General features: G+C 45.0%; 1 protein-coding gene across 1 annotated transcript in view; it reads left to right on the top strand.

Moving 5' to 3' along the window:
* Nucleotides 1-1,503: 1,503 nt before the first annotated feature.
* LOC310878514 (uncharacterized protein) overlaps nucleotides 1,504-26,628 on the top strand; it is a gene marked incomplete at both ends in the record, with an annotated part of 47,900 nt that continues 22,775 nt past the window's right edge. The window contains 8 exons of the mRNA XM_083792843.1: nucleotides 1,504-1,761; nucleotides 2,282-2,380; nucleotides 6,496-6,594; nucleotides 9,374-9,472; nucleotides 10,972-11,070; nucleotides 19,871-19,948; nucleotides 23,211-23,315; nucleotides 24,382-24,522. Of these exons, the coding sequence (XP_083648969.1) occupies nucleotides 1,504-1,761; nucleotides 2,282-2,380; nucleotides 6,496-6,594; nucleotides 9,374-9,472; nucleotides 10,972-11,070; nucleotides 19,871-19,948; nucleotides 23,211-23,315; nucleotides 24,382-24,522 (978 nt within the window). The remainder of the gene's footprint in view (nucleotides 1,762-2,281; nucleotides 2,381-6,495; nucleotides 6,595-9,373; nucleotides 9,473-10,971; nucleotides 11,071-19,870; nucleotides 19,949-23,210; nucleotides 23,316-24,381; nucleotides 24,523-26,628) is intronic.

Genomic DNA, 26,628 nt, shown 5'->3' with positions numbered 1-26,628 from the left:
CAAATGGGATGACATGCGCTGAGGAGGCCTATATAGTGATCGGCCTTGTACTGTACTGTACTGATGAATTGCATTTTGTTATGAATAATTGCATTTTTATATCGCTTTTCTTGCAAGTGCTCAAAGCGCTTTACAATGGTTATCGTGGCCTTTCTCACTAAACAAATAAGGCCACTGTTTTGTCGGGGTGGTGTTGCAGTCTATTGTTGCTGTATAACTTGCGTCGCCTCTCCTCTTGCAGATCCAAATACTCACGGAGATCGGATTGTTTTGTCAGAACAAATCATATTTATTTCTCCGTCACATAACATAAACTTGTATTCAAATAAAACAATAAAGAGCCTGTGAGCGCGGTCAACAAACTGTGAGCTTCCCCGTCTATGCCACATTCTCTCCCAGCAGGGAGTCCATTCTATCTCCCAGCAGGGAGTCACCTATCTGTCACCAGGTGCCTAGCACCTAGATATCCTTTCTCAAAAGGGGAGGGGAAACCTCCATTCAGTCCATCAAATTCATAGCGTAATTATAATAATTTAAATGACCACAAAATAAATACATATCATAAAGCAGGCAATAATAATCAGAATAAATATAAATCATCATAAATAGAAAATGGCTCTAACAATGGTTCATTATACAACAGGTCGTTTCGAGGAAGCAATCTGATTGGTTGAAACAGCCTTCTAGCCGTGGTTCAAACCAGCACCACTACACACCTAATCAAAACAAAAAAAATCAGCTGCTCTGTTTTCCCAGAGCGCAGCAAACTCGGTGGCTACAAGCTCGTAGATCAGCTATTTTCAGCTTGTAGATCAGCTATTTTCAGCATGCAACCAAGTGTAAAATGACTTATACAGGATCTCTCGTCCACTATAGTCCCTTCCTGACATTATACTCTAGTTTTTATCTGTTGACGAAATTGTCAATACATTCATTCTTAGTTTTAGTCATCGTAGCTACAGTACGTTTTCATTTAGTTTCCATTTAGTTTTCGTCGGTGGAAAAAAAAAGTAGTCGACGAACATTTTCCGTCTTAGTTTTCGTCGACGAAAACAACACTGGCGCGATGGTGTCATGTCATATCGAGTAACACACCGTATGTCACGTATTACATGGGGACACTCTTTGGAACCATAAGAGTATCCTATAATACATATTTATTTTGCCATTTGCATTAATGTGCTTCAGCTGCCTCTGCTGCTGCTGCCCAGCTGGGACATCGTTTAGTGTCACATGACTGGATTAAATGTTGTTTACTACTGTTAATTCAGCCTCATGGTGCATGCACTCATGCTCATGTGGGCGCACGCACGCATGCACGCACGCACGCACGAAGGTCACCCATGCAGCGTTATTGCAGCTGTTCGACAGACAGACAGACAGACAGACAGACAGAGACACACGCACAAACGCACGCAATAGAGCGTCGCAGTCCCGCCCCCTATACCGGGGCCCAGGAAATGATTCCCTTGTTCATTTTCCTCATAGACATTTCAAACGAAGATGAGTGAGCAGGCTCTCGTCCGCCACCACGCCCCTCCACCAGCACCGGGCCACGCCCAGGGCGACCACGCCCCTCCACCAGCACCGGGCCCCGCCCCGGGCCCCGCCCAGGGCCCCGCCCAGGGGCACCAGACGGCCCTCCACAGAGCAGCCACGGTGGGCCACCAGACGGCCCTCCACAGAGCAGCCACGGTGGGCCACCATGACACCATGTCTGCCCTGGTCCAGGGAGGATGTGCCATGGACCTGCAGGACCGGGTGAGAGGCAGCGTCGTTGTTGTTGTTGTTGGTTTTGGCAGCAAAATTCTGTTTTTAGTTTTAGACATAATAGGCTAGTCTCTTGAATAGTTTTCATTTAGTTTCAGTCACATTTTACTATAGTCACCTGGAATGTTTTAGGTGTTATGGTCTAGTTTTATTCGACTAAATCTATACAGTTGATTTTGTCGGTTTTGTGTTTTGGCGGGCCATGATGCCGTCGTAATGACGTTTTACACTTTTTACACAACTAAAATAGATTTTAAACAATAATTTCAATTCAAATTAAATTAATATTGACCCAGTTCAACCACTTTCAACATATCCCTATTTTGGGGAATGAATGGTCAGTCACGGTCAAAGATTTACAAGAAAGACTCTAGTGTCGCGACATGTTGTGAGCTTACCGATTAGCCAATAATATCAATATTCTTGTGGGGTTTTGTGTGTGTGTGCGTGTGTGTGCATGCGTGCGTGTGCTGTGCATGCATGCGTGTGTGCGTGCATGCGTCTCCGCTAGGATGGTAACACAGCGCTCCATGAGGTGGCGTGGCATGGGTTCTGTCAGTGCGTGAAGCTGCTGGTGAAGGCCGGGGCTGACGTCCACATCAAGAACAAGGTAAGGAAAGGAAAGGAAAGGTACTATGTTTACCCAGGGTAACTGGACTAAGGAAAGGAAAGATACTATGTTTACCCAGGGTAACTGGACTAAGGTAAGGAAAGGTACTATGTTTACCCAGGGTAACTGGACTATAAGGAAAGGAAAGGTACTATGTTTACCCAGGGTAACTGGACTAAGGAAAGGAAAGGTACTATGTTTACCCAGGGTAACTGGACTAAGGAAAGGAAAGATACTATGTTTACCCAGGGTAACTGGACTAAGGAAAGGAAAGGTACCATGTTTACCCAGGGTAACTGGACTAAGGAAAGGAAAGGTACTATGTTTACCCAGGGTAACTGGACTAAGGAAAGGAAAGATACTATGTTTACCCAGGGTAACTGGACTAAGGAAAGGAAAGGTACTATGTTTACCCAGGGTAACTGGACTAAGGAAAGGAAAGATACTATGTTTACCCAGGGTAACTGGACTAAGGAAAGGAAAGGTACCATGTTTACCCAGGGTAACTGGACGAAGGAAAGGAAAGGTACTATGTTTACCCAGGGTAACTGGACTAAGGAAAGGAAAGGTACTATGTTTACCCTGCAGGGTAACTGGACTAAGGAAAGGAAAGGTACTATGTTTACCCAGGGTAACTGGACTAAGGAAAGGAAAGGTACTATGTTTACCCAGGGTAACTGGACTAAGGAAAGGAAAGGTACTACACACTAAACCCAAGCGTTTAGGTTATAAACAGTTTTAAACACATATTTGTAACACTTTTTAAACGTGTCACTGTCACGCCCCACCCCTCTGCCTTTGTATTTGAGCCAAGACTCATGGCTCCAAACCCTGAACTCTTATTATGACATGACCATTTTGTGTTTAGTTCATGTTCTGTAAGACCTTGAATGTTATGCCTTGAATGTTAAAGAAAGCGCTTGTCATGTGTGTTGCTTTGAACACTTGAACCTTGAACCTAAGTAGGCCTAGGTTTTGGACTTATTCTGTATTTGGCCTTGTGGTGTTTGGGTTTTGTTTTCTGTTACTCTGTTGTTGTTTTGGTTGTCTTGTTTTGTAGTATTGTTCTGTGCCTTCCTGCCTCCTCTTGTTTGTGTTTCCTGTTCTGTCTTACCTACCTGATTATTGTATCCTAGTCACCTGTGTCCTCTTTGTCCTGTTAGCCTATCCTGTGTTTGATTGTATTTTGAGTTCACCTGTGTCTAGTTAGTCCTTGTCTATTTGTATACCCCAGTTTGTTCAGTCCCTTGTCAGATCGTCATTTCATGTCAGAGTGTCTACCGTGTTTTGCCTGCCCCATTTTATGGGAAGTTTAAGTTATTGTTTAATAAACATCCTGAACTGTGAATCCTGCCTTTTGGTCGTACTGCTTTTGGGTCCTCTGAACTCACCCTGACAGTCACAGTGTTTAGATTATAAACAGAAGAACATGTTTAATCCCTGTAACACTTTTTAAACACATAAACGTGTTTAGTTTTTACAATCAAAGTCAGTCATATTATAGGTGTTTAGAATTTGAACACTAGGTGTTCTCGTGAGGTGTTTGAGTGAACTCGTGTTCTACTGTATTTTATGACCATTCATAAACACTTGGCATTTTATTATTACACACATGGTGTTTAGGTTTAAACGCGTCACATGTTCCAGGGATTTACAGTGTATGTTTACCCAGGGTAACTGGACTAAGGAAAGGAAAGGTACTATGTTTACCCAGGGTAACTGGACTAAGGAAAGGAAAGGTACTATGTTTACCCTGCAGGGTAACTGGACTAAGGAAAGGAAAGGTAATATGTTTACCCTGCAGGGTAACTGGACTAAGGAAAGGAAAGGTACTATGTTTACCCAGGGTAACTGGACTAAGGAAAGGAAAGGTACTATGTTTACCCAGGGTAACTGGACTAAGGAAAGGAAAGGTACTATGTTTACCCAGGGTAACTGGACTAAGGAAAGGAAAGGTACTATGTTTTGTTTACCCAGGGTAACTGGACTAAGGAAAGGAAAGGTACTATGTTTTGTTTACCCAGGGTAACTGGACTAAGGAAAGGAAAGGTACTATGTTTACCCAGGGTAACTGGACTAAGGAAAGGAAAGGTACTATGTTTACCCAGGGTAACTGGACTAAGGAAAGGAAAGGTACTATGTTTACCCAGGGTAACTGGACTAAGGAAAGGAAAGGTACTATGTTTACCCAGGGTAACTGGACTAAGGAAAGGAAAGGTACTATGTTTACCCAGGGTAACTGGACTAAGGAAAGGAAAGGTACTATGTTTTGTTTACCCAGGGTAACTGGACTAAGGAAAGGAAAGGTACTATGTTTACCCAGGGTAACTGGACTAAGGAAAGGAAAGGTACTATGTTTACCCAGGGTAACTGGACTAAGGTAAGGAAAGGTACTATGTTTACCCAGGGTAACTGGACTAAGGAAAGGAAAGGTACCATGTTTACCCAGGGTAACTGGACTAAGGAAAGGAAAGGTACTATGTTTACCCAGGTTAACTGGACTAAGGAAAGGAAAGGTACGTATGTTTACCCAGGGTAACTGGACTAAGGAAAGGAAAGGTACTATGTTTACCCAGGGTAACTGGACTAAGGAAAGGAAAGGTACTATGTTTACCCAGGGTAACTGGACTAAGGAAAGGAAAGGTACTATGTTTACCCAGGGTAACTGGACTAAGGAAAGGAAAGGTACTATGTTTACCCAGGGTAACTGGACTAAGGAAAGGAAAGGTACTATGTTTACCCAGGGTAACTGGACTAAGGAAAGGAAAGGTACCATGTTTACCCAGGGTAACTGGACTAAGGAAAGGAAAGGTACTATGTTTACCCAGGGTAACTGGACTAAGGGAAGGAAAGGTACTATGTTTACCCTGCAGGGTAACTGGACTAAGGAAAGGAAAGGTACTATGTTTACCCAGGGTAACTGGACTAAGGAAAGGAAAGGTACTATGTTTACCCAGGGTAACTGGACTAAGGAAAGGAAAGGTACTACACACTAAACCCAAGCGTTTAGGTTATAAACTGTTTTAAACACATATTTGTAACACTTTTTAAACGTGTCACAGTGTTTAGATTATAAACAGAAGAACATGTTTAATCCCTGTAACACTTTTTAAACACATAAACGTGTTTAGTTTTTACAATCAAAGTCAGTCATATTATAGGTGTTTAGAATTTGAACACTAGGTGTTCTCGTGAGGTTTTTGAGTGAACTCGTGTTCTACTGTATTTTATGACCATTCATAAACACTTGGCATTTTATTATTACACACATGGTGTTTAGGTTTAAACGCGTCACATGTTCCAGGGATTTACAGTGTATGTTTACCCAGGGTAACTGGACTAAGGAAAGGAAAGGTACTATGTTTACCCAGGGTAACTGGACTAAGGAAAGGAAAGGTACTATGTTTACCCAGGGTAACTGGACTAAGGAAAGGAAAGGTACTATGTTTACCCAGGGTAACTGGACTAAGGAAAGGAAAGGTACTATGTTTACCCAGGGTAACTGGACTAAGGAAAGGAAAGGTACTATGTTTACCCAGGGTAACTGGACTAAGCTCAAGAACTTGTTTACAGCCAGGCCCTGCTCATAGAACATTTCATGGTAGGGGTTCAATGTATTGTCCAAGGGCACTTCAGCTGTGGTAATTTTAACGTGCCGGTCCGGGGATACGAACTATAGCGACCTTCAAGATATCAAGAGCGCTCCGCAAACCGTTGGGCCACCGCTGCCCGCTGTCAAGTTAGGATGAGAAGACAGCCATGCAGCTAAACAATGATGTTGTGTCATGAAACCATGTGACTCTCATTGGAAATGCATTGAGGCGAACATGACACACAGAAGACACAGGACACACAAGTGTGTCTTGCGTGTGAGTGAGGCCTTAATTAACCCATTCTGACCTGAGATCAGATTCTAAAAAATGTCTTCTACATCCTGACAGTTTTCTGAAAAAGCTACGTTTCTATGTCAGTCGTTCTTCGATAAAAATCTACAAGCTATGAGCTTGTAGATCTGTAGATTGTCAATAGCTAAAGCATAACATAATGCATAACTCTCTCTCTCTCTCTCTCTCTCTCTCTCTCTCTCTCTCTCTCTCTCTCTCTCTCTCTCTCAGGCAGGAAACACGGCCTTACACCTGGCCTGCCAGAACTCTCACGCTCAGACGACTCGGGTCCTTCTCCTGGGAGGCTCCGGGCCCGACACCAAGAACCATGTGAGTGAGTCCATTGAAGGTGCAGCCATGCATCCCATAGCAAGGCAACAACATTAACCCATTTTGGGTGGGAACCCCTTTTGGTGTTATAGCATCATGTTATGCTTTAGCTATTGAAAAATAGCAGATCTACAAGCTCATAGCGCGCCACCGAGTGGCGCGCTATGAGCTTGTAGGTCTGCTATTTTTGACAAATCGAAGAACGACTGACAGAGAAACAAAGTTTTTTCAGAAAACTGTCAGGATGTAGAAGACATTTATAGAATCTGATCTCAGGTCAGAATGGAAAACTGTCAGGATGTAGAAGACATTTTTTTAATCTGATCTCAGGTCAGAATGAAAACTGTCAGGATGTAGAAGACATTTTTTTAATCTGATCTCAGGTCAGAATTAAAACTGTCAGGATGTAGAAGAAATTTTTTGAATCTGATCTCAGGTCAGAATGGAAAACTGTCAGGATGTAGAAGACATTTTTAGAATCTGATCTCAGATCAGAATGGGTTAAACGGTGTGTGACTAGCGGGGAACCCCCTCGGTCAAAGACAACTCGCATCGTGACAACTCATAACAACAAACAACAATGTTTTGGGGGGCCGAACAAATCATTATTAGAAAAATGAAAAACAACAAAAAAAAGTTGTTGTACCCTGCCCTTTTTTTCCCCTTCTAATTATGTGTTCGTCCCCCCAAAAAATGGGTTTGTTGTCATGGGTTGTCACGATCCGAGTTGGCTTTGACCGAGACTTACAGGGCTTTGGATAAATACTTTATGAAACAAACGTCTATGGGGGGAGAAAGAAAAAGTATTGGAAATAATTGTCTTCCGGGCTCTCGTCGGGGGGCAGGACTGCGACGCCCTATTCCGAAGTAAACCTGGACATTACATGTGTGGCAGGCAGTGTTGTTTTTGGCAGCAAATTTCTATTTTTAGTTTTAGTCATAGTCTCTTGAATAGTTTTCATTTCGTTTTTTTTTTGTCACATTTTAGTCAACTGGAATGTTTTAGTGTTAAGTCTAGTTTTAGTCGACTGCATCTACAGTTGATTTAGTCGACTAAAATGTATTTTGGTGATCCTTGATGTTGTCGTAATGACTGATGTTACACTTGCTGGGAATAGCAGATCTACAAGCTCTACAATGCGTTAGCATGCAACCAAGTATAAAATGGCATATACTGGATCTCTTGTCCACTACTAGTCCCTTCATAACATTTTAGTCTAGTTTTTGTTTGTTGATTAAATCGTCAGTATATTTAGTCTTAGTTTTAGTCATCATGGCTTAGCTTTCATGTAGTTTCCATGTAGTTTTCGTCAGTGGAAAAAGGTAGTCGACGGACATTTTCCACCTTAGTTTTAGTCGACGAAAACACTGGTCCATGTCTATAGTCTATGTTTGGGATGCAATCATTTTGTCTTATCTGCCCTTGAGTCTTATACGTGCCTGCCTTTGCCTTGGTAGCAAATAAGCTGCTTATATGAGCATCTGTTTTTGCTCTTTTTCTGCACATTTCTGTCCGACCACACATATTAAAGGGATTGTGACATTAAAAAAAAGGTTTTGGAATTGTTCTTGTTTTTTTTTAGGTTTTCTAATCTCAATTGCACCCAAAAAACATGAACTTTTAACATTCAGTAGATTTTCTGTGATCTGGGGTTTTCTGGCTCAAACAGGTGCTCTGATTTGCCGGCAGTAAGTGACATCATTTACTGCAAATCCCATATAATTATGTCAATGGGATTTGCCAGCAGATGTCACTGTTTTCACTGAGTTGCCTGTTTTCATTGTAGCTCAAAAGGCCCAAAAAAACCCAAATAAATCTTCAGACCACAGAAAATCCACTGAATGTTCAAAGTTCAGGTTTTTTGGGTGTAATTGAGGTCATAAAACCTAAAAGAAAAAAGAAAAAGAAAAATAAATGAAAATGAATGTCATAAAACCTTTAATGAGCATGTCACCCTGACATTTTAAATAGTCACCAAAATTATCCAAACGGAGTTTGAAAGAATAGATTGTGAGAATTTAGAATGTTTTTTACATGATAATGAAAAACAAACACATGTATTCCTACTGTAGGCTGTTTTTTTTTTTTACATGTAGGCTGATTATGTATACTTTTGATTGATACAGTTGAACTGACATGAGGTTTGGTCAGAGAAAGAAAGTCATTATCATCAGTATAACTGGAATGACATACCATATATAAATTAGGTACTTGAAAACAGGATTTGTGAGGATTGATGCTAGGATGAGTGATCTGAATGTTTACTAAATGGTCAGATCGAGTTACTGTGAATTCATCAGCTCATTATTCCTAATAATGTACAATATACAATAGCCATCCCCAAAATGTAGAAATGACTGGTTCTTAGTAACCGTAACGGTAACCGTATTTCTTATGATGAATGTTTGCATGTCTGATGCCTTTTATTGCACTGTGAGTGTGGGGGGGGGACTGCATTTATCCCATTCTGAACGGGCACCCATTTTGGTGTCAGCATCATGTCATGCTTTAGCTATTGAAAAATAGCAGATCTACAAGCTCATATCGCGCCACCGAGTGGCGCGATACGAGCTTGTAGGTCTGCTATTTTTGAAAAATCGAAGAGCGACTGACATTTCTAGAATCTGATCTCAGGTCAGAATGGGTTCATCAGACCAGTGTGTGTCCAGTGGAAACCTTCGTATGAATCTGATCTCAGGTCAGAATGGGTTAATTCCCTTTAGTGTATGTACACAATTAGAATAAAGTGTGTCTGAATGGGAATCATTTTGCTTCCAGGTGGGCGATACATGTTTGCACGTGGCTGCTCGCTACAACAACCTGACCATCGTGAAGATTCTCCTGGGAACGATGTGCTCTGTGACCAAGAAGAACCAGGTGTTGTATATCTATCTGCAGTCTAATGAAACCAGGTGTTGTTCCAGGGACCCCCACCAGAAGCAAAGATATGAGTTAACCCATTCTGACCTGAGATCAGATTCATACGAGGTTTCCACTGGACACACACACACTGGTCTGATTAACGTACCCATTCTGACCTGAGATCAGATTCTAAAAATGTCAGTCGTTCTTCGATTTTTCAAAAATAGCAGACCTACAAGCTCGTAGCGCGCCGCTCGTAGCGCGCCACTTGGTGGCGCGCTATGAGCTTGTAGATCTGCTATTTTTCAATAGCTAAAGCATAACATGATGCTAACACCACAATGGGTTCCCGTTCAGAATGGGTTAAACACGCTCTGAAAGAATATATATATATATTCAAAGATTTGCGCCACATTTTCACGATTGTTTTTTTCAATATAGCTAAAGTATAACACAATGCTTAAGACACCAAAAGGGGTTCCCGTTCGCAAATTATAATTGCGGATTATGTTATGTAGGGATTATTATTTTCATTTAAGCATTAACAAACGTATATGCATTAAGGCCTAACGTGCCATTGTGTATACAAAATGCCAAATATGCCAAGTATGCCAAATCCATATGGCCACCATTAAAAACATATACATTGTGTATGTGTATGTGTGTATGTATATACATATATATACCGTAAATAATATTTTTCTATATTTCATTATGCTTTAAGTAGCGTGTGATGTGTCAAACTAGGGAGGTTCGCTGTGGTGACCTCGAAGGTCGCCAGCTGTTAGAGCATGCCCATAAATGTGGCGCTTTTCGACGAAATTATGCAAAATCACCCTCATCTATCCCTATAGGGTCCACCAAAATCTCCCGGAGGGGGCGTTAACATAATGTGTCACGTGGTAGCGGCCTCCATGTTGGCAGGCATTTCTCGTTTGTTTACAGTCAGCTGCCATCCGTGTGCGTTCTAATTTTTAAACACCAGAGGGAGTTCAACGAGCTCGTTCCTGGCGACAACACAGTGAGCCAACACCAGGATGGAAAGAAAAAACGACGGCCTCAACATACCTTGCTTACAAGGACAAGCTTAACTTTGAGGAAAGGGAGCGTTACCTCAACAAAATCAAGGATATTGACGGTCTCGACCCCTATGAACACACTGACTGAACAGAGGATTCCATCTTCTACCACCACTAATGCGACTACATTTAATGCTTGTCCTTGTAAGGTATGTCGAGGCCGACGTTTTTTCTTTCCATCCTGGTGTTGGCTAACTGTGTTGTCGCCAGGAACGAGCTCGTTGAACTCCCTCTGGTGTTTAAAAATTAGAACGCACACGGATGGTCGCTGACTGTAAACAAACGAGAAATGCCTGCCAACATGGAGGCCGCTACCACGTGACACATTATGTTAACGCCCCCTCCGGGAGATTTTGGTGGACCCTATAAGCTCCAACACTGTAAACTCTGCCGATAGACCCAAATGCACTCTCTTATATTATGCCTTTCCCCCAGGCAGGGGACACGGCCCTCCATGTCGCTGCTGCCCTCAACCATAAGAAGACGGTTCAGCTCTTACTGGAGGCTGGGACTGACGGCAACGTCAAAAACTGTGTACGTACAGAGAAAAATATTAACGCATTCTGACCCGAGATCAGATTCATACGAGGTTTTCGACTGGACAACACACTGGTCTGATTAACCCATTCTGACCTGAGATCAGATTCTAAAAATCTCAGTCGATTTTTCAAAAAAATAGCAGACCTACAAGCTCGTAGCGCGCCACTCGGTGGCGCGCTATGAGCTTGTAGATCTGCTATTTTTCAATAGCTGGGTTCCCGTTCAGAATGGGTTAACATCTAGCTCCAGTCATTTGTCAAACTTTGCCTATATTAGGTGTTGTATTGTTGGCTATTGGGGGTTTTCCTTACGATATAATGGTGTATTTTCACAATTGATTAGTTCAACATACCTTCCATCCATCTATCCATCCATCTTCAACCGCTTATCCGTAGTCGGGTCACGGGGGGGCGACAGCTCCACCAGAGTGATCCAGACTTATCCCTCTCCAGATCAACATTAGTGACTTCCTCTTGGGGGGGATTCCGAGCGCGTTCCAAGGCCAGTGAGTCGATGTGTTTCCTCCAACTGCGCCTTGGTCTGCCCCGGGGTCTGCGTCAAGGACCTCCCTAGGGAGACATACCTTCCCCATCGGTTAAATTGACTAGTTCAATTAAATGCCTACACACCTATACATTCACATTACAAAGCAACACACGGTGGCACAGTTGGTAGTGCTGTCGCCTCACAGCTAGAAGGTCCTGGGTTCGATTCCCGCTGGGGACGCTGTGGGCACTGGCGGCGTGTTCCCTCCTCCGCGTCATCAGTGCCCATACCCGAGGCGGGAGTTGGCGATAGGGCCTTTCTGTGTGGAGTTTGCATGTTCTCCTCGTGTCCCCTAGGGTAGATACCCTCACAAAAACATGCCGTAATCCTGGTCTCTAAAACTACCTCCCCCTGGCCAGCCGGGGCGCCTGATGGAGGGGAAAGGAACTGGTCGGAATAACGTGTCCCTTCCACGCGCTACGTCCGTCCGGGGAAATTCCCCTTTGTCAGGTGAAAAGAAGCAGCTTGGACTCCTCATGCATAGAAGGAAGCATGAGGTCAGTCCGCTGCCCCCCCAGGTTGGCAGAGGAAGTGTAGCGCCCAGGATTACATAGATAATTGGCACTGGGTGAAAAGAAAACTGGGTTACAAAATCGTGGGATAAAAATTTTAAAGAAAGAGAAAAAAAAACAAAGCAACACACATGGTTTTAGCCGGAGACCCAGTGAATATAAACATAGCAGATCTATGGCTTTTTTCACTACTACTTTTTAAACATTTGTTTTCAAAAATCTATGGAATTTCTTAGATTTTTGACGGGTGCTAGCCCCTCCTATATACAGGTTTAATGTTTGTTTTTAGTTCAATGTTTGTTTTAAGAACGCCATTGACAATGAAGGGAAGAATTTACGTCATATTTGTCCCTCATTACGTCATATTGTCTTTTTATTTGTTAATGGCATTTAATGTTTGTGTTGACACCGTTTGTTTTACATCACCATTACATCACCTGATCACGTCACACAGGTGTGATTTTTATATATTATTTGTTCATGACATTATTTTGAAAATTCATCATTGAATTTTTTTTTTAATTCATGAATAATTTAGAATGTTTTTTGAAAAGGTTTTGAAATAAGTCGTTAAAAACAAAATGTAGGGAAAAAAATAATCACACGCGTGTGAAGTGAGGGGCGCTCTTATCATCGGACATCATAATCATCAAATTTCCCATTCATCGTCAATGGGAATGTAATGTTGTAATGTGTACGTTTGAGAACATACACTAAACGCTGGACAAAAATATAGGGATATTATTTACTTTTGACTCATAAAGTGTGTCCGCGCCCCACAGGCGGGTGTTTGCGCTGTAAGCCTATATGACCAAACATTCAAAGGAATAGAAGTCATTGTAAATGGCGTAACCATGTTCTTACATGAGTCACGTTCCGATGGTGTGGTGATAGGACCCAAATGCAGGACAGCAAGCAGAAGAACACAAACACTGAACTGAACAAGAAGTGACACCAAACCAGTGTTGTTTTCGTCGACTAAAACTAAGACGGAAGGTCGACTACCTTTTTCCACTGACGAAAACTACATGGAAACTAAATGAAAACTATCTATGATGACTAAAACTAAGACTAAATGTACTGACAATTTCGTCAACAAATAAAAACTAGACTAAAATGTTAGGAAGGGACTAGTGGGACAAGATATCCAGTAGCCTATAAGTCATTTTACACTTGGTTGCATGCTGAAAATAGCCGATCTACAAGCTGCGACGCGTTGTGAGCTTGTAGATCGGCTATTTTCAGCAAGTGTAAAAACTGTCATTACGACGGCATCAAGGCCCTGCCAAAATACATTTTAGTCGACTAAATCACCTGTAGATTTAGCCGACTAAAATTGCATGACATTTAGTCGACTAAAACTAGACTAACACTAATACATTCCAGGTGACTAAAATGTGACTAAAACTAAGTGAAAAGTTTTAGTTGTTAACGTTAGTTCAACTTAGAGCTGTAATGCTCCATCATCCGTCTGCTCCAATCAGATCTGCGTTACCTTGTCCGCACCCCTTTATAAACGGTCCTCACTTCCCTTCGCTCATCTGTGCTTCCGTTCAGGTAGCACACAGACACGTTCGAGAGCTCACAGCTCACCTTCTTCATTCGTCATTTCCATCCAAGTTCAAGAGTCAACAAACTCCTCCACGGCCGCAGCTTTCATCCCAGGACACACCGTCGGGTGTTTCGCCAGCGACCCAGGCCCTGCATGCCTCCATCAGATACAGTATCATTCTAATTGCTCGTCACTGCTATTTATCCACCTGAATGGTTCAACCTTCAAAACAAACGTAACTGCTAACAGCCTAATTTCGATTCCGTTCCGATGCTGCCTCCGCACTAGCCACTTTTTACCCTGCTTGCTTGCTTCTGCTCAGTGCTTTGTATGTCGTGCGTTGCCGTTACAAGGCTGCTTATGCTGTATAGTGTATACTGCTGCTAATGCCTCATGCCACCAGTCTCGCACTGCTTCAGGTGGCGTCTGGGCGATCATGCATTAAACGTTGCTTTCACGGCAGTAAGCTACTGGTCATCCTGTGAACGTAGCATAGATCAGGCTGCAGGTCTAAAATCATACACGGCGTTTTAGTTCGTCCACAGTGTAGAGTGGCGACACGCTTTGTCTAGTTCCAAACTTTTTGTTCCTTGGCGGAACTTTCCCCCGAGATAGAACGAGCACTTCCGCATTCCATTGTTGCCACGAGAGTCAACACTAGTGTAGGCTCGAGGATCGTTTGCTTTTGCCTGAAGGCTGGCGTGCTTTGATGACGCAGTGTTGTGATGCGCCAGTGTTGGCTGTGATGAGCTGTTGGATGGAATAATAATAAACGGAGCGACCGGTGGCGTTCCAATGATAAACTCCTCGTCATCTATCCTTATAAAGAGAGTCTAAAGCCTGCATTTTCTTCTAGCTGCGGCCGGCGCTACACTAGCGTCACCACTATCGTATCTTAGACTCCTAGACTACTCTGAGCATGTCCGGTGCCGTCAGGTTGCCACGTCCGCTCATTATAAGCGTCTCAGGCTTGTTTTATTTAATCACTTACCAGGTGGACGCCGTTGTTTAAACCCACGGTTCATTCGAAGCACCCTCAGTGTTACATGTTGGTAAATTATCTGACGCTGTCGGATCGTTTTCATAATGATTCAAGTTAGTTTTCGTGACTTGTTTTTGCGGACCTGGCGCTTGTCTCCTCCAACATGGCAACTCATTCATGCCCTGGCAATCTACTAGTGCTCCAGATTCTTTCTTCAATCATGTGGATTGTGATGAGATGTTGAGCGTAATCGTAGGAAAAAGAAAAAGAGAGAAGAGAGAAAGGGAGAAAGAGAAAAAAGAGAAGAAGGAGGAAAAGAAACAAAGTAAAAAGAGGAGAAGAAGAGAGAAAAGAGAGGCGTGTGTCAGTGTGAACACGTTCAAATAGCTGATCTACAAGCCGTGAGCTTTACAGGTCGGAGCTCCCACTATCAGCTCAATAAGTCACATTTTGCTGTGGTTTATTCCCGGGTTTTCATTCCATGTCTAACCCCCTGATCGACGTTAGACCCTCAAGAACGCTCCATTATTACATTGTCAATGAAGGGAAAATGCTTGCCATATTGTCCCTCTTTACGCCACTCTGTTCCTATCATTCACGGCATTTAATGTTCATGCCGGCACCGCTCGTTCACTTGACCTTTCACCACCTAGTTAACTTGAGCTAGCCCCACCCTCCCCGACCGCTTCCGCTTTCAACGCGTCAGTCACGCTAACTCGACGCAGGTATAGTGCAAACATACAAATGGCTTGTCTTCAGGGCGGCCGTGTTCCATCTGGTATTCCTCTCCTTTCACAGCAAATCTCAAATCTGCTGCCGCGTTTGCACATTGTCGTACCTCGCCCAGCAGATATGGGAGTTTTTCGCCACGGGTCACGTTCTCAATCTCCAGTTGTAATCCGTGGGAAGTACGTGTCTCTGATGTCTCGGTTCAACACATGGTTAGAAAGCGTAGCTCGCTTTCCACTTCATTCACGCGCAGTGGGCGCATAGTCTGTCTTCTCTCAGGATTCAGGTCCGCCTATGTCGACCTTCTCGATGGCGAGACCGTGCTCACCGAGCCGTACCTAATTAAGATTTTCTCTGTTACTCACCCGTCAACTGCATTGTTTCTCCCGTCAATTAAGTCTTAATATTCTACTCTCACTCCAACTGCCACGTCGGTCCGACCATACTAACCCCATGCTTGTGCCCCTCCTGTCCAGCTACCTGCTCGGCGATCATCAGGGAAACGAGCACTGTTCACGCATGCCTGGAAGGCCAGGTTCCCGGCTAGGCCTCAACACGGACCCCCACCGAGCTGAACTCGTCAGCCATCCAACGCAGCCTAATCCCATCAGCAGCCACGCACTGCAGCAGCCAAACCCAGCCGGCAGCCACGCACCGCGACAGCTAAACTCAGTCGGCAGCCATGCACTGCAACAGCTAAACTCAGTCGGCAGCCACGCACTGCAACAGCTAAACTCTCTGGCAGCCATGCACTGCACCAGCTAAGCTCGACAGCCACGCACCGCAACGTCTCAACTGCGCCGTAATGTCTAAACTCATAGGTAACCACCCACTCAACGTCTCAAACCACTCACCTCAACCCATTTCCGGGCGGGAACCCCTATCGGTATCTTACCCCCTCAGGCCGGGAACCCATACAGTACGTACAGTATTCAAATGTAAAATTTCGATGCTGCTTTATAAATATTTGAAGTTTTTCAGAAACCTTAGGTCAGGATTCAGAGGCGTTTTTAGAATCCGCCTTAGGCCTAAATGGATTAAGCCATAACCTATTCACAGCCTCCGTTGCTCGGAGAGCTCAGGCCACCGTGCTACGCTCCCACTTCAGTTTTGGGGGGGAATTCCAAGCGGAATAGTTTCCCGCAGTCGGCCATATCACTATTAATAATTTCGGTTCCACGTCCACTGCGTCAGCCATAGCCCAAGAACCTATGTTCGTCAAACCTTTCCCCTCGGGTCTGCCGCGTTCGTCAAACATCACGACGCCCAGTTTTCGCTCGATGCCCAGAGATCCATGGCGTCTACTAGTCCGGCACCGTGGTCAGGTACCTCTCCTCCGTGCTCCTCCCCCTCCACGTTAAGACCAGTTTCTTCCCTGCTACTGCGGAGACCGTCCTCCTCCTCGGCCGTGAATGCCGGACACTTCCGCCCCACGGAAATCCCTGGACGGGTGCTGCACCAGGATGTCTCCGTGGTACTTGACATCAACCAGGATGAGCACATCACCAACGAGCATCCGTACGGGCCATTACCAAGTATAACAGAGAAGATAGCAGTGAGGAGACTAGCTGGTCACTGCCACCGCCATCGAGAACTCCCGGCCAAGGCCGCACCGCGGGAACCAACGCTGGGCGTCGATCGAGAGGACGTCCCACACCTTCCTAGGCAGACGCACTAAAGAAAGATACCGGTGCGGAAGCACAAAGGAGCTGGCCAGATGTACGAAGGACCGAGATGACCGGAGTCGTCGTTGGAGGGCTCGTCTGAGGTCGTCGTAGAGAGTTCGCCTCCCATCTCCGCTCGCTGCTCCTAAGATGTGGTCTCCCTCCTGACCGCTATACTCCAGCCACTCCCTGAGAATCGGAGCCGCCACCACCGCTGCTGCCAGCGGCGTCTCCGTCCTGATCCTGCAAGCCTCGGGCCACTGGTCGTCCTCCGCCTTCTCCTCCTACGTCAGACCTTCCTCCGCCTCCGTGCTCGATGCCCAGAAGTCCATGGTGTCTTCCAGCGCGGTACCTACATTGACTGGTGGATGTGTCGGGTGGCGGGTACCTCCTCCTCTGCCCACTTCTAAACATGTTCTCCCTCTCCAGGACGCCCACTCACTTCCTCCAAAACGACGGTCGACCCGTCCTCCGGCCACGCAGGCCTCCTCCGTCGGGAGTCTCCCTGTCCCGCCAGGCGAATCAAATTCTCACTCACTGCCCTCTGTCGAGAGGACGCCTGCTAATCAAATTCTCACTCACTGCCCTCTGTCGAGAGGACGCCCGCTAAACAATCATTCCATTCACGTTTCATTCATGCTATGCTAACCAACCTTACTCTCATCCCAAACAGACTCCGCCGGCAAACGATTTCCGGCCAACCATCCAGAGGCTCGCTAACCATCGGGCTGTTCGCCTACCAACCATACCTACTAACCATTCTCCCACAAGCCCCTTCCGCAAAGGCTCCCATGTCGGCGGCACCAGCCGTCGTGAGGCTCCAATGGCGCGGGGCCTTCCTGACTCTCCCACGGATCCCTTCTCGCTAAAGGCCCCGGCTCGTCGAGGGAATCTCTCCAACATCGTTTGTATAGTCCCTTCCAGGTAAACCTTAATTTACTCCTTCCTCCAGACGTTTGCACCATTCCTCCAGGCGCGCACTATTTAATTCCTTTTGGGGGGCAGGCTCAAGAGCCCCCCCTGCCTCCGCCAGGCAGGATCCGAACCGAGGCTCTGGTCCGTCCCCAGGGGGCCCACGCCAAAGCTCCTCCACTGTCTCCTCCTCGTACCGTCATCATTCTGTTATCATTCTGTTATCATACTGTCAGTCACTTCTCTGTCCATTCACTCAATCCCAGCTCCATACTGTAATCAATTCATCTGCAATAAATCTCACCTCCAACCTCCACCCTCCGTCTTAAGTGTAAGCTCGTTAAGAGTTGAAGTTTTAGTTGTTAACGTTAGTTCAACTTAGAGCTGTAATGCTCCATCATCCGTCTGCTCCAATCAGATCTGCGTTACCTTGTCCGCACCCCTTTATAAACGGTCCTCACTTCCCTTCGCTCATCTGTGCTTCCGTTCAGGTACCCGCCACCTCCCCGACGACCGCCCAGCAGCAGGCTCCACCAGGTCGGCCCCAGGGGGGCAGGCTCAAGAGCCCCCCCTGCCTCCGCCAGGCAGGATCCGAACCGAGGCTCTGGTCCGTCCCCAGGGGGCCCACGCCAAAGCTCCTCCACTGTCTCCTCCTCGTACCGTCATCATTCTGTTATCATTCTGTTATCATACTGTCAGTCACTTCTCTGTCCATTCACTCAATCCCAGCTCCATACTGTAATCAATTCATCTGCAATAAATCTCACCTCCAACCTCCACCCTCCGTCTTAAGTGTAAGCTCGTTAAGAGTTGAACTATTCAAGAGACAACGACTAAAACTAAAATAGAAATTTGCTGCCAAAAACAACACTGCACCAAACAATGACTGGACAATGAAGGACTGACTGGGGAACAAGACTGATATACACAGGAGGGCTGATTAGTGATTACACATGAGAAACACCTGGGGAACAAGACTGATATACACAGGAGGGCTGATTAGTGATTACACATGAGAAACACCTGGGGAAGACAACATAGAGCCAACACAACAAGAACACAACATAGAATTACAGGAGCTAGACAGGCAAAGTCTGTGACTGTGACAACATGCCATTATATATACCATCATACACTCCATCTAGAACACTAAGATCCTCAACAGCAGGTTTACTAAAGAAACCACAAAAGAAAATAGGAGAGGCAGCATTCTCGTTTTACGCACCAAAATTATGGAATACAATTCCTCAGGAAATCAGAGAGGCCAACGTTACTCCACCAACATATTCAAACACAAACTAAAATCCCACCTCTTCAGATTAGCCTTCTCCACCCTGCCGTAGCACTTTATTGAGGCTTCCCATCATGTATTTTATTATTATTATAAGATATATTTTCTTCTCTTAACAAATATCTTGAATGCTGGACCTTCTCATGCCTATTTCTATCCCGATGTCTGACTTCATGCACATTCACTGTCTTGTCTTGTATTGTGTTTGATCTAAAATGGTAAATGGTGCATTTATATAGCGCCTTTATCCAAGGCGCTTTACAGAGATTGATTCACACACACATTCATACACCGATGGCAGCGGAAACCATGCAAGGCACCAACTAGCACATCGGGAGCAATTAGGGGTTCAGTGTCTTGCTCAAGGACACTTCGACAGTAACTCTGGGGGAGCCCGGGTTCGAACTGGCAACCTTAACGGTTACCATCCAGGCACTCTACCCCTGAGCCACCGCCGCCCCTAACCTATATGACCTAACTGTAAAGCACTTGATGTATGTCCTGCCTGTGAAGCACTTTGAACTGCAACCCTGTATGAAAGGTGCTATATAAATAAAGCTTATTATTATTATTATTATTATTATTATATACTGTATACCTCCCCAGGCAGGAAAGACAGCCCTGGACAGAGCCAGGGACAACAACCACAGAGATGTGGCTCTCCTCCTGGCCAGAGCCCCACAGGTTGGTGCTTGTATTTCACACGCATATACACGCATATCGCTGCCCATAATAACAGCCATATCCCATTCTGACCTGAGATCAGATTCTAAAAATGTCTTGTATACATCCTGAAAGTTTTCCATTCTGACCTGAGATCAGATTCTATAAAAATGTCTTCTATACATCCTGAAAGTTTTCCATTCTGACCTGAGATCAGATTCTAAAAAAAATGTCTTCTACATCCTGACAGTTTTCCATTCTGACCTGAGATCAGATTCTATAAAAATGTCTTCTATACATCCTGAAAGTTTTCCATTCTGACCTGAGATCAGATTCTAAAAAAATGTCTTCTACTGTACATCCTGACAGTTTTCCATTCTGACCTGAGATCAGATTCTATAAAAAATGTCTTCTACATCCTGACAGTTTTCCCTTCTGACCTGAGATCAGATTCTAAAAAAATGTCTTCTACTGTACATCCTGACAGTTTTCCATTCTGACCTGAGATCAGATTCTATAAAAATGTCTTCTACATCCTGACAGTTTTCCATTCTGACCTGAGATCAGATTCTAAAAAATGTCTTCTACATCCTGACAGTTTTCCATTCTGACCTGAGATCAGATTCTAAAAAAAATCTTCTACATCCTGACAGTTTTCCATTCTGACCTGAGATCAGATTCTAAAAAATGTCTTCTATACATCCTGAAAGTTTTCCATTCTGACCTGAGATCAGATTCTAAAAAAATGTCTTCTACATCCTGACAGTTTTCCATTCTGTCCTGAGATCAGATTCTAAAAAAATGTCTTCTACTGTACATCCTGACAGTTTTCCATTCTGACCTGAGATCAGATTCTAAAAAAATGTCTTCTACATCCTGACAGTTTTCCATTCTGACCTGAGATCAGATTCTATAAAAATGTCTTCTACATCCTGACAGTTTCCCATTCTGACCTGAGATCAGATTCTATAAAAATGTCTTCTACATCCTGACAGTTTCCCATTCTGACCTGAGATCAGATTCTAAAAAAATGTCTTCTACTGTACATCCTGACAGTTTTCCATTCTGACCTGAGATCAGATTCTAAAAAAATGTCTTCTACTGTACATCCTGACAGTTTTCCATTCTGACCTGAGATCAGATTCTATAAAAATGTCTTCTACATCCTGACAGTTTTCCATTCTGACCTGAGATCAGATTCTAAAAAATGTCTTCTATGTCCGTCGCTCTACGATTTTTCAAAAAATAGCAGACCTACAAGCTCGTATCGCGCCACTCGGTGGCGCGCTATGAGCTTGTAGATCTGCTATTTTTCAATAGCTAAAGCACGACATGATGCTGACACCAAAATGGGTTCCCGGCCCAAAATGGGTTAAGCAACTAGTGGACTAGTAAATCCACTAGTCGACCTTGTTGGTACTAGTTGACTAGTTGACTATAGTTGATTTTGTAGGCCTCAAGATCAGGTAGATTATAGTTATATTCACCATGTACACAGTTTTTAAATGTACAAATATTTTTATTTCCGAAAAAAAAAAAAAAAAAACTAGGCAACTTAGTCAACTAGTAAAAATGACTAGAAGTGAATGCCCTAGCTTGTATTTCACACGCATTACACTCGACCGTTGCCCATAACAACAGCCATATAGAGCGGCGCAGTCCCTCCCCCTTTCAGAACAACGAACGACCCAGGAAATGAAATGCAATGCATTCTGACCATAGGATTTTCTTTAAGTATTTATTTAAAGACGGTTACGCCGCGGACAAAGCCAAGTCGGATCGTGACAAATCATGACAATGAGCACAATATTTTGGGCCGATCAAATCATTAGAAAGAAGAAAATAAAGGCAGGAGACAACACTATTTGTTTTGTTTTTCTTCTTATAAATTATTTGATCGGCCCAAAACATTGTGTTCATTGTCATGATTTGTCACGATCCGAGTTGGCTTTGTCCGCGGCGTAACCGTCTTTAAATAAATACTTAAAGAAAATCCTATGGTCAGAATGCATTGCATTTCATTTCCTGGGCCGTTCGTTGTTCTGAAAGGGGGAGGGACTGCGCCGCTCTATAGTGACTCTGTGGTAATTACATTATACAACTCAGATTTATACAGAGTAATGCTCTGTCTTCTTTCCCAAGCTTGACAAATAAAATCTGCCGTGACATAAAAGTCCCGTTGGCAAAACATATATCTCAATTTTTTTACATAGTCATTTAAATCTAGGAAATCCCCACAGATAGAAGACATCTTATTAACCAAAATATCATCATATGTCATCATATTTACATTAAAAACAATTAAAACATTAAACCTGCCATTCTCCAGTGCTAATGCTAATGTTCCTGACCGTATTGGTGCACAGAGAGATCGTCTTTTGTTTAAATTATACTTAAAGGTATATTCAGTGATTTCACTTAATTCAAATATCACTTATTTCTTTGTTTTGTTGTGATAATCCTCCCTACTATAGAGTGTGCTGGCCATATAAGGAGTTCCTCCCTGTCCCCAGTTAACCCCTGGGGGTCAAAAAAACTTAGGTTTCGTTTTTGACTCTCTATCCTGATTGGACGAAAGGCTGGGTCCCACAGCCAAAAACGAAACCTAAGGTTTTTTGAGTGAAATCACTGAATATACCTTTAATTCACATAAGGTTCTACGGTGTATATGTCTTTTATAAAGCAGTAGGTTCGCAACTTAGGTTCATACCATACACCAGTTTTCTTTATATCTAGAACAAAGGGTGGTGCAACTTTGATGATGGAGAGGGCCACCATATTTCCACACTCACTCCAGAGGGGCCACATTGCACATTACTGTCATGGCAAAAAATAGCTGATCTACAAGCTCAAAACGCGTCGCACTGCGACGCGTTTTGAGCTTGTAGATCAGCTATTTTCGCTATATTTTAATTGAAACCCTGAATTCTTTTTTTTTTTGCTATTTGTGAATTGAAATACAGAAACAGACATTTTTCATTTAATTTCAGATGCCTTTCAAATGCTTTTAATTATAGTTATGTTAACTTCATGAACCAAGTACAAATACATCAAACGGACGTCAAAAAGGAAGTGAAATAACCTTTTAATACTACTCATTATTAAGCTACTAGACTGACGTAATTAAAGCATGTTTGGAATTGTAACAGCTTGAAATCAATAATACCAGTATAAAAATCAGTATTCTAACCTGAGGGCCTCATTAAGTGAAGGTGGGGGCCGCATTTGTATTTCTAATTAGTAATGGCATATATCTTGGTTAACTCACACATGTGTTGTCCAGGTACATCGCTTCTTGCGAGGGCGAACCGTGAGGAAACGGAGGGAACAACTGAAGGCCGAACGCAGGACCCAGTCCGTCACCCGGGTGGAAATACTGCCAAAGAAAGTGAGAAAGCTGGCCCTTTTTTTTATTTTTTTATTTCCACCCCTGACTGTGTCAATCATCTAATGTGATCCTGGGCTCTACACACCCTCCGCCAACCTAGTCCCCATATATGGGGGACAAGGGGAGACCAACCTAGTCCCCATATATGGGGGACAAGGGGAGACCAACCTAGTCCCCATATATGGGGGACAAGGGGAGACCAACCTAGTCCCCATATATGGGGGACAAGGGGAGACCAACCTAGTCCCCATATATGGGGGACAAGGGGAGACCAACCTAGTCCCCATATATGGGGGACAAGGGGAGAGCAACGGACTTGAACTCATGCTTCCTTCATGCCTGAGTGTCCAAGTTGCTCCTTTACACCTGACAGGGGGGAGTTTCCCTGGTTGGACGTAGCGCGTGGAAGGAACACGTTATTCCAACCAGTTCCTTTCCCCTCCATCAGGCGCCCCGGCTGGCCAGGGGGAGGCAGTTTAGAGACCAGGATTACTGGTTTACATGTTTTTTTTTGTATTCTAACAACTTACCATTGTAGCAAAGATTTTCAACCATTTTCAGCCTAATGTATCTTCATATACTGTATATGGGGAGCGGTCCTCACTAATGCTCATGAGATACATTACTACTTGGTCTGTGTCTCATAGGAGGTCTGCAGCAACCAACTCCATTTCAATATTTTTATTGTTTATTAAAGGACCACTTCACCACTTTTCAACCTTTATATAACAGGTCCTCACTAATAATCATGATAAAATGGCACGATTTCTTTCTACTCAGTCTGTGTCTCATAGGAGGGCTGTGGGCAGTTTAGAAACCGTCCTCCAGTGACATCATCATTAGGCAGATAATTTTGTACACACACACACACACACACACACACACACACACACACACACACACACACACACACACACACACACACACACACACACACACACACACACACACACTGTCCACAGCCCTCCCTCCTCTGAGACACAGACAGAGTAGACAAAAATGGACTCAAATAATTCTAACTGCTTCCCCCTCTCGGGGTTGGGTTTTGTGTCCCGACTCTGAGCAGCAGCAGGAGGACAGCTCTCTGGAGGAGGAGGAGGAGGAGGAGGAGGAGGAGGACAGTCCCAGTACTGACCAGCTGGCCAGCAGAACGGCTCTCGTCAGGACAGGTCTCCACAGTCGCCACCGACACAGGTTCAGAGAGCTGGTTGGTATAGCTAGCGATAGCCTCATGGTACCACATGGTTCAGAGGGCTGGTGGGTAGAGCTAGTGATGGCCTCATGGTACCACATGGTTCAGAGGGCTGGTGGGTAGAGCTAGTGATGGTCTCATGGTACCACATGGTTCAGAGACCAGGTGGGTTTAGCTAGTGATGGCCTCATGGTACCACATGGTTCAGAGGGCTGGTGGGTAGAGCTAGTGATGGTCTCATGGTACCACATGGTTCAGAGGGCTGGTGGGTAGAGCTAGTGATGGTCTCATGGTACCACATGGTTCAGAGGGCTGGTGGGTAGAGCTAGTGATGGTCTCATGGTACCACATGGTTCAGAGGGCTGGTGGGTAGAGCTAGTGATGGTCTCATGGTACCACATGGTTCAGAGGGCTGGTGGGTAGAGCTAGCGATGGTCTCATGGTACCACATGGTTCAGAGGGCTGGTGGGTAGAGCTAGTGATGGTCTCATGGTACCACATGGTTCAGAGGGCTGGTGGGTAGAGCTAGTGATGGTCTCATGGTACCACATGGTTCAGAGGGCTGGTGGGTAGAGCTAGTGATGGTCTCATGGTACCACATGGTTCAGAGGGCTGGTGGGTAGAGCTAGTGATGGTCTCATGGTACCACATGGTTCAGAGGGCTGGTGGGTAGAGCTAGCGATGGTCTCATGGTACCACATGGTTCAGAGGGCTGGTGGGTAGAGCTAGTGATGGTCTCATGGTACCACATGGTTCAGAGGGCTGGTGGGTTTAGCTAGTGATGGTCTCATGGTACCACATGGTTCAGAGGGCTGGTGGGTAGAGCTAGTGATGGCCTCATGGTACCACATGGTTCAGAGGGCTGGTGGGTAGAGCTAGTGATGGTCTCATGGTACCACATGGTTCAGAGGGCTGGTGGGTAGAGCTAGCGATGGTCTCATGGTACCACATGGTTCAGAGGGCTGGTGGGTTTAGCTAGTGATGGTCTCATGGTACCACATGGTTCAGAGGGCTGGTGGGTAGAGCTAGCGATGGTCTCATGGTACCACATGGTTCAGAGGGCTGGTGGGTTTAGCTAGCGATGGTCTCATGGTACCACATGGTTCAGAGGGCTGGTGGGTTTAGCTAGCGATGGTCTCAAGGTACCACATGGTTCAGAGGGCTGGTGGGTAGAGCTAGCGATGGCCTCATGGTACCACATGGTTCAGAGGGCTGGTGGGTTTAGCTAGCGATGGTCTCATGGTACCACATGGTTCAGAGGGCTGGTGGGTAGAGCTAGTGATGGTCTCATGGTACCACATGGTTCAGAGGGCTGGTTGGTATAGCTAGTGATGGTCTCATGGTACCACATGGTTCAGAGGGCTGGTGGGTAGAGCTAGCGATGGTCTCATGGTACCACATGGTTCAGAGGGCTGGTGGGTTTAGCTAGCGATGGTCTCATGGTACCACATGGTTCAGAGAGCTGGTGGGTAGAGCTAGTGATGGTCTCATGGTACCACATGGTTCAGAGGGCTGGTGGGTAGAGCTAGTGATGGTCTCATGGTACCACATGGTTCAGAGGGCTGGTGGGTTTAGCTAGTGATGGTCTCATGGTACCACATGGTTCAGAGGGCTGGTGGGTAGAGCTAGCGATGGTCTCATGGTACCACATGGTTCAGAGGGCTGGTGGGTTTAGCTAGTGATGGTCTCATGGTACCACATGGTTCAGAGGGCTGGTGGGTAGAGCTAGCGATGGTCTCATGGTACCACATGGTTCAGAGGGCTGGTGGGTAGAGCTAGCGATGGTCTCATGGTACCACATGGTTCAGAGGGCTGGTGGGTAGAGCTAGCGATGGTCTCATGGTACCACATGGTTCAGAGGGCTGGTGGGTTTAGCTAGTGATGGTCTCATGGTACCACATGGTTCAGAGGGCTGGTGGGTAGAGCTAGTGATGGTCTCATGGTACCACATGGTTCAGAGGGCTGGTGGGTAGAGCTAGTGATGGTCTCATGGTACCACATGGTTCAGAGGGCTGGTGGGTAGAGCTAGTGATGGTCTCATGGTACCACATGGTTCAGAGGGCTGGTGGGTAGAGCTAGTGATGGCCTCATGGTACCACATGGTTCAGAGGGCTGGTGGGT

The sequence above is a fragment of the Protomyctophum parallelum genome (assembly GCF_964188405.1).
Source record: "Protomyctophum parallelum genome assembly, chromosome: 20".
Taxonomy (NCBI): Eukaryota; Metazoa; Chordata; class Actinopteri; order Myctophiformes; family Myctophidae; genus Protomyctophum; species Protomyctophum parallelum.
The sequence above is the reverse complement of the archived record's forward strand: the minus strand, read 5'-3'. Positions and strand labels throughout refer to the sequence as shown.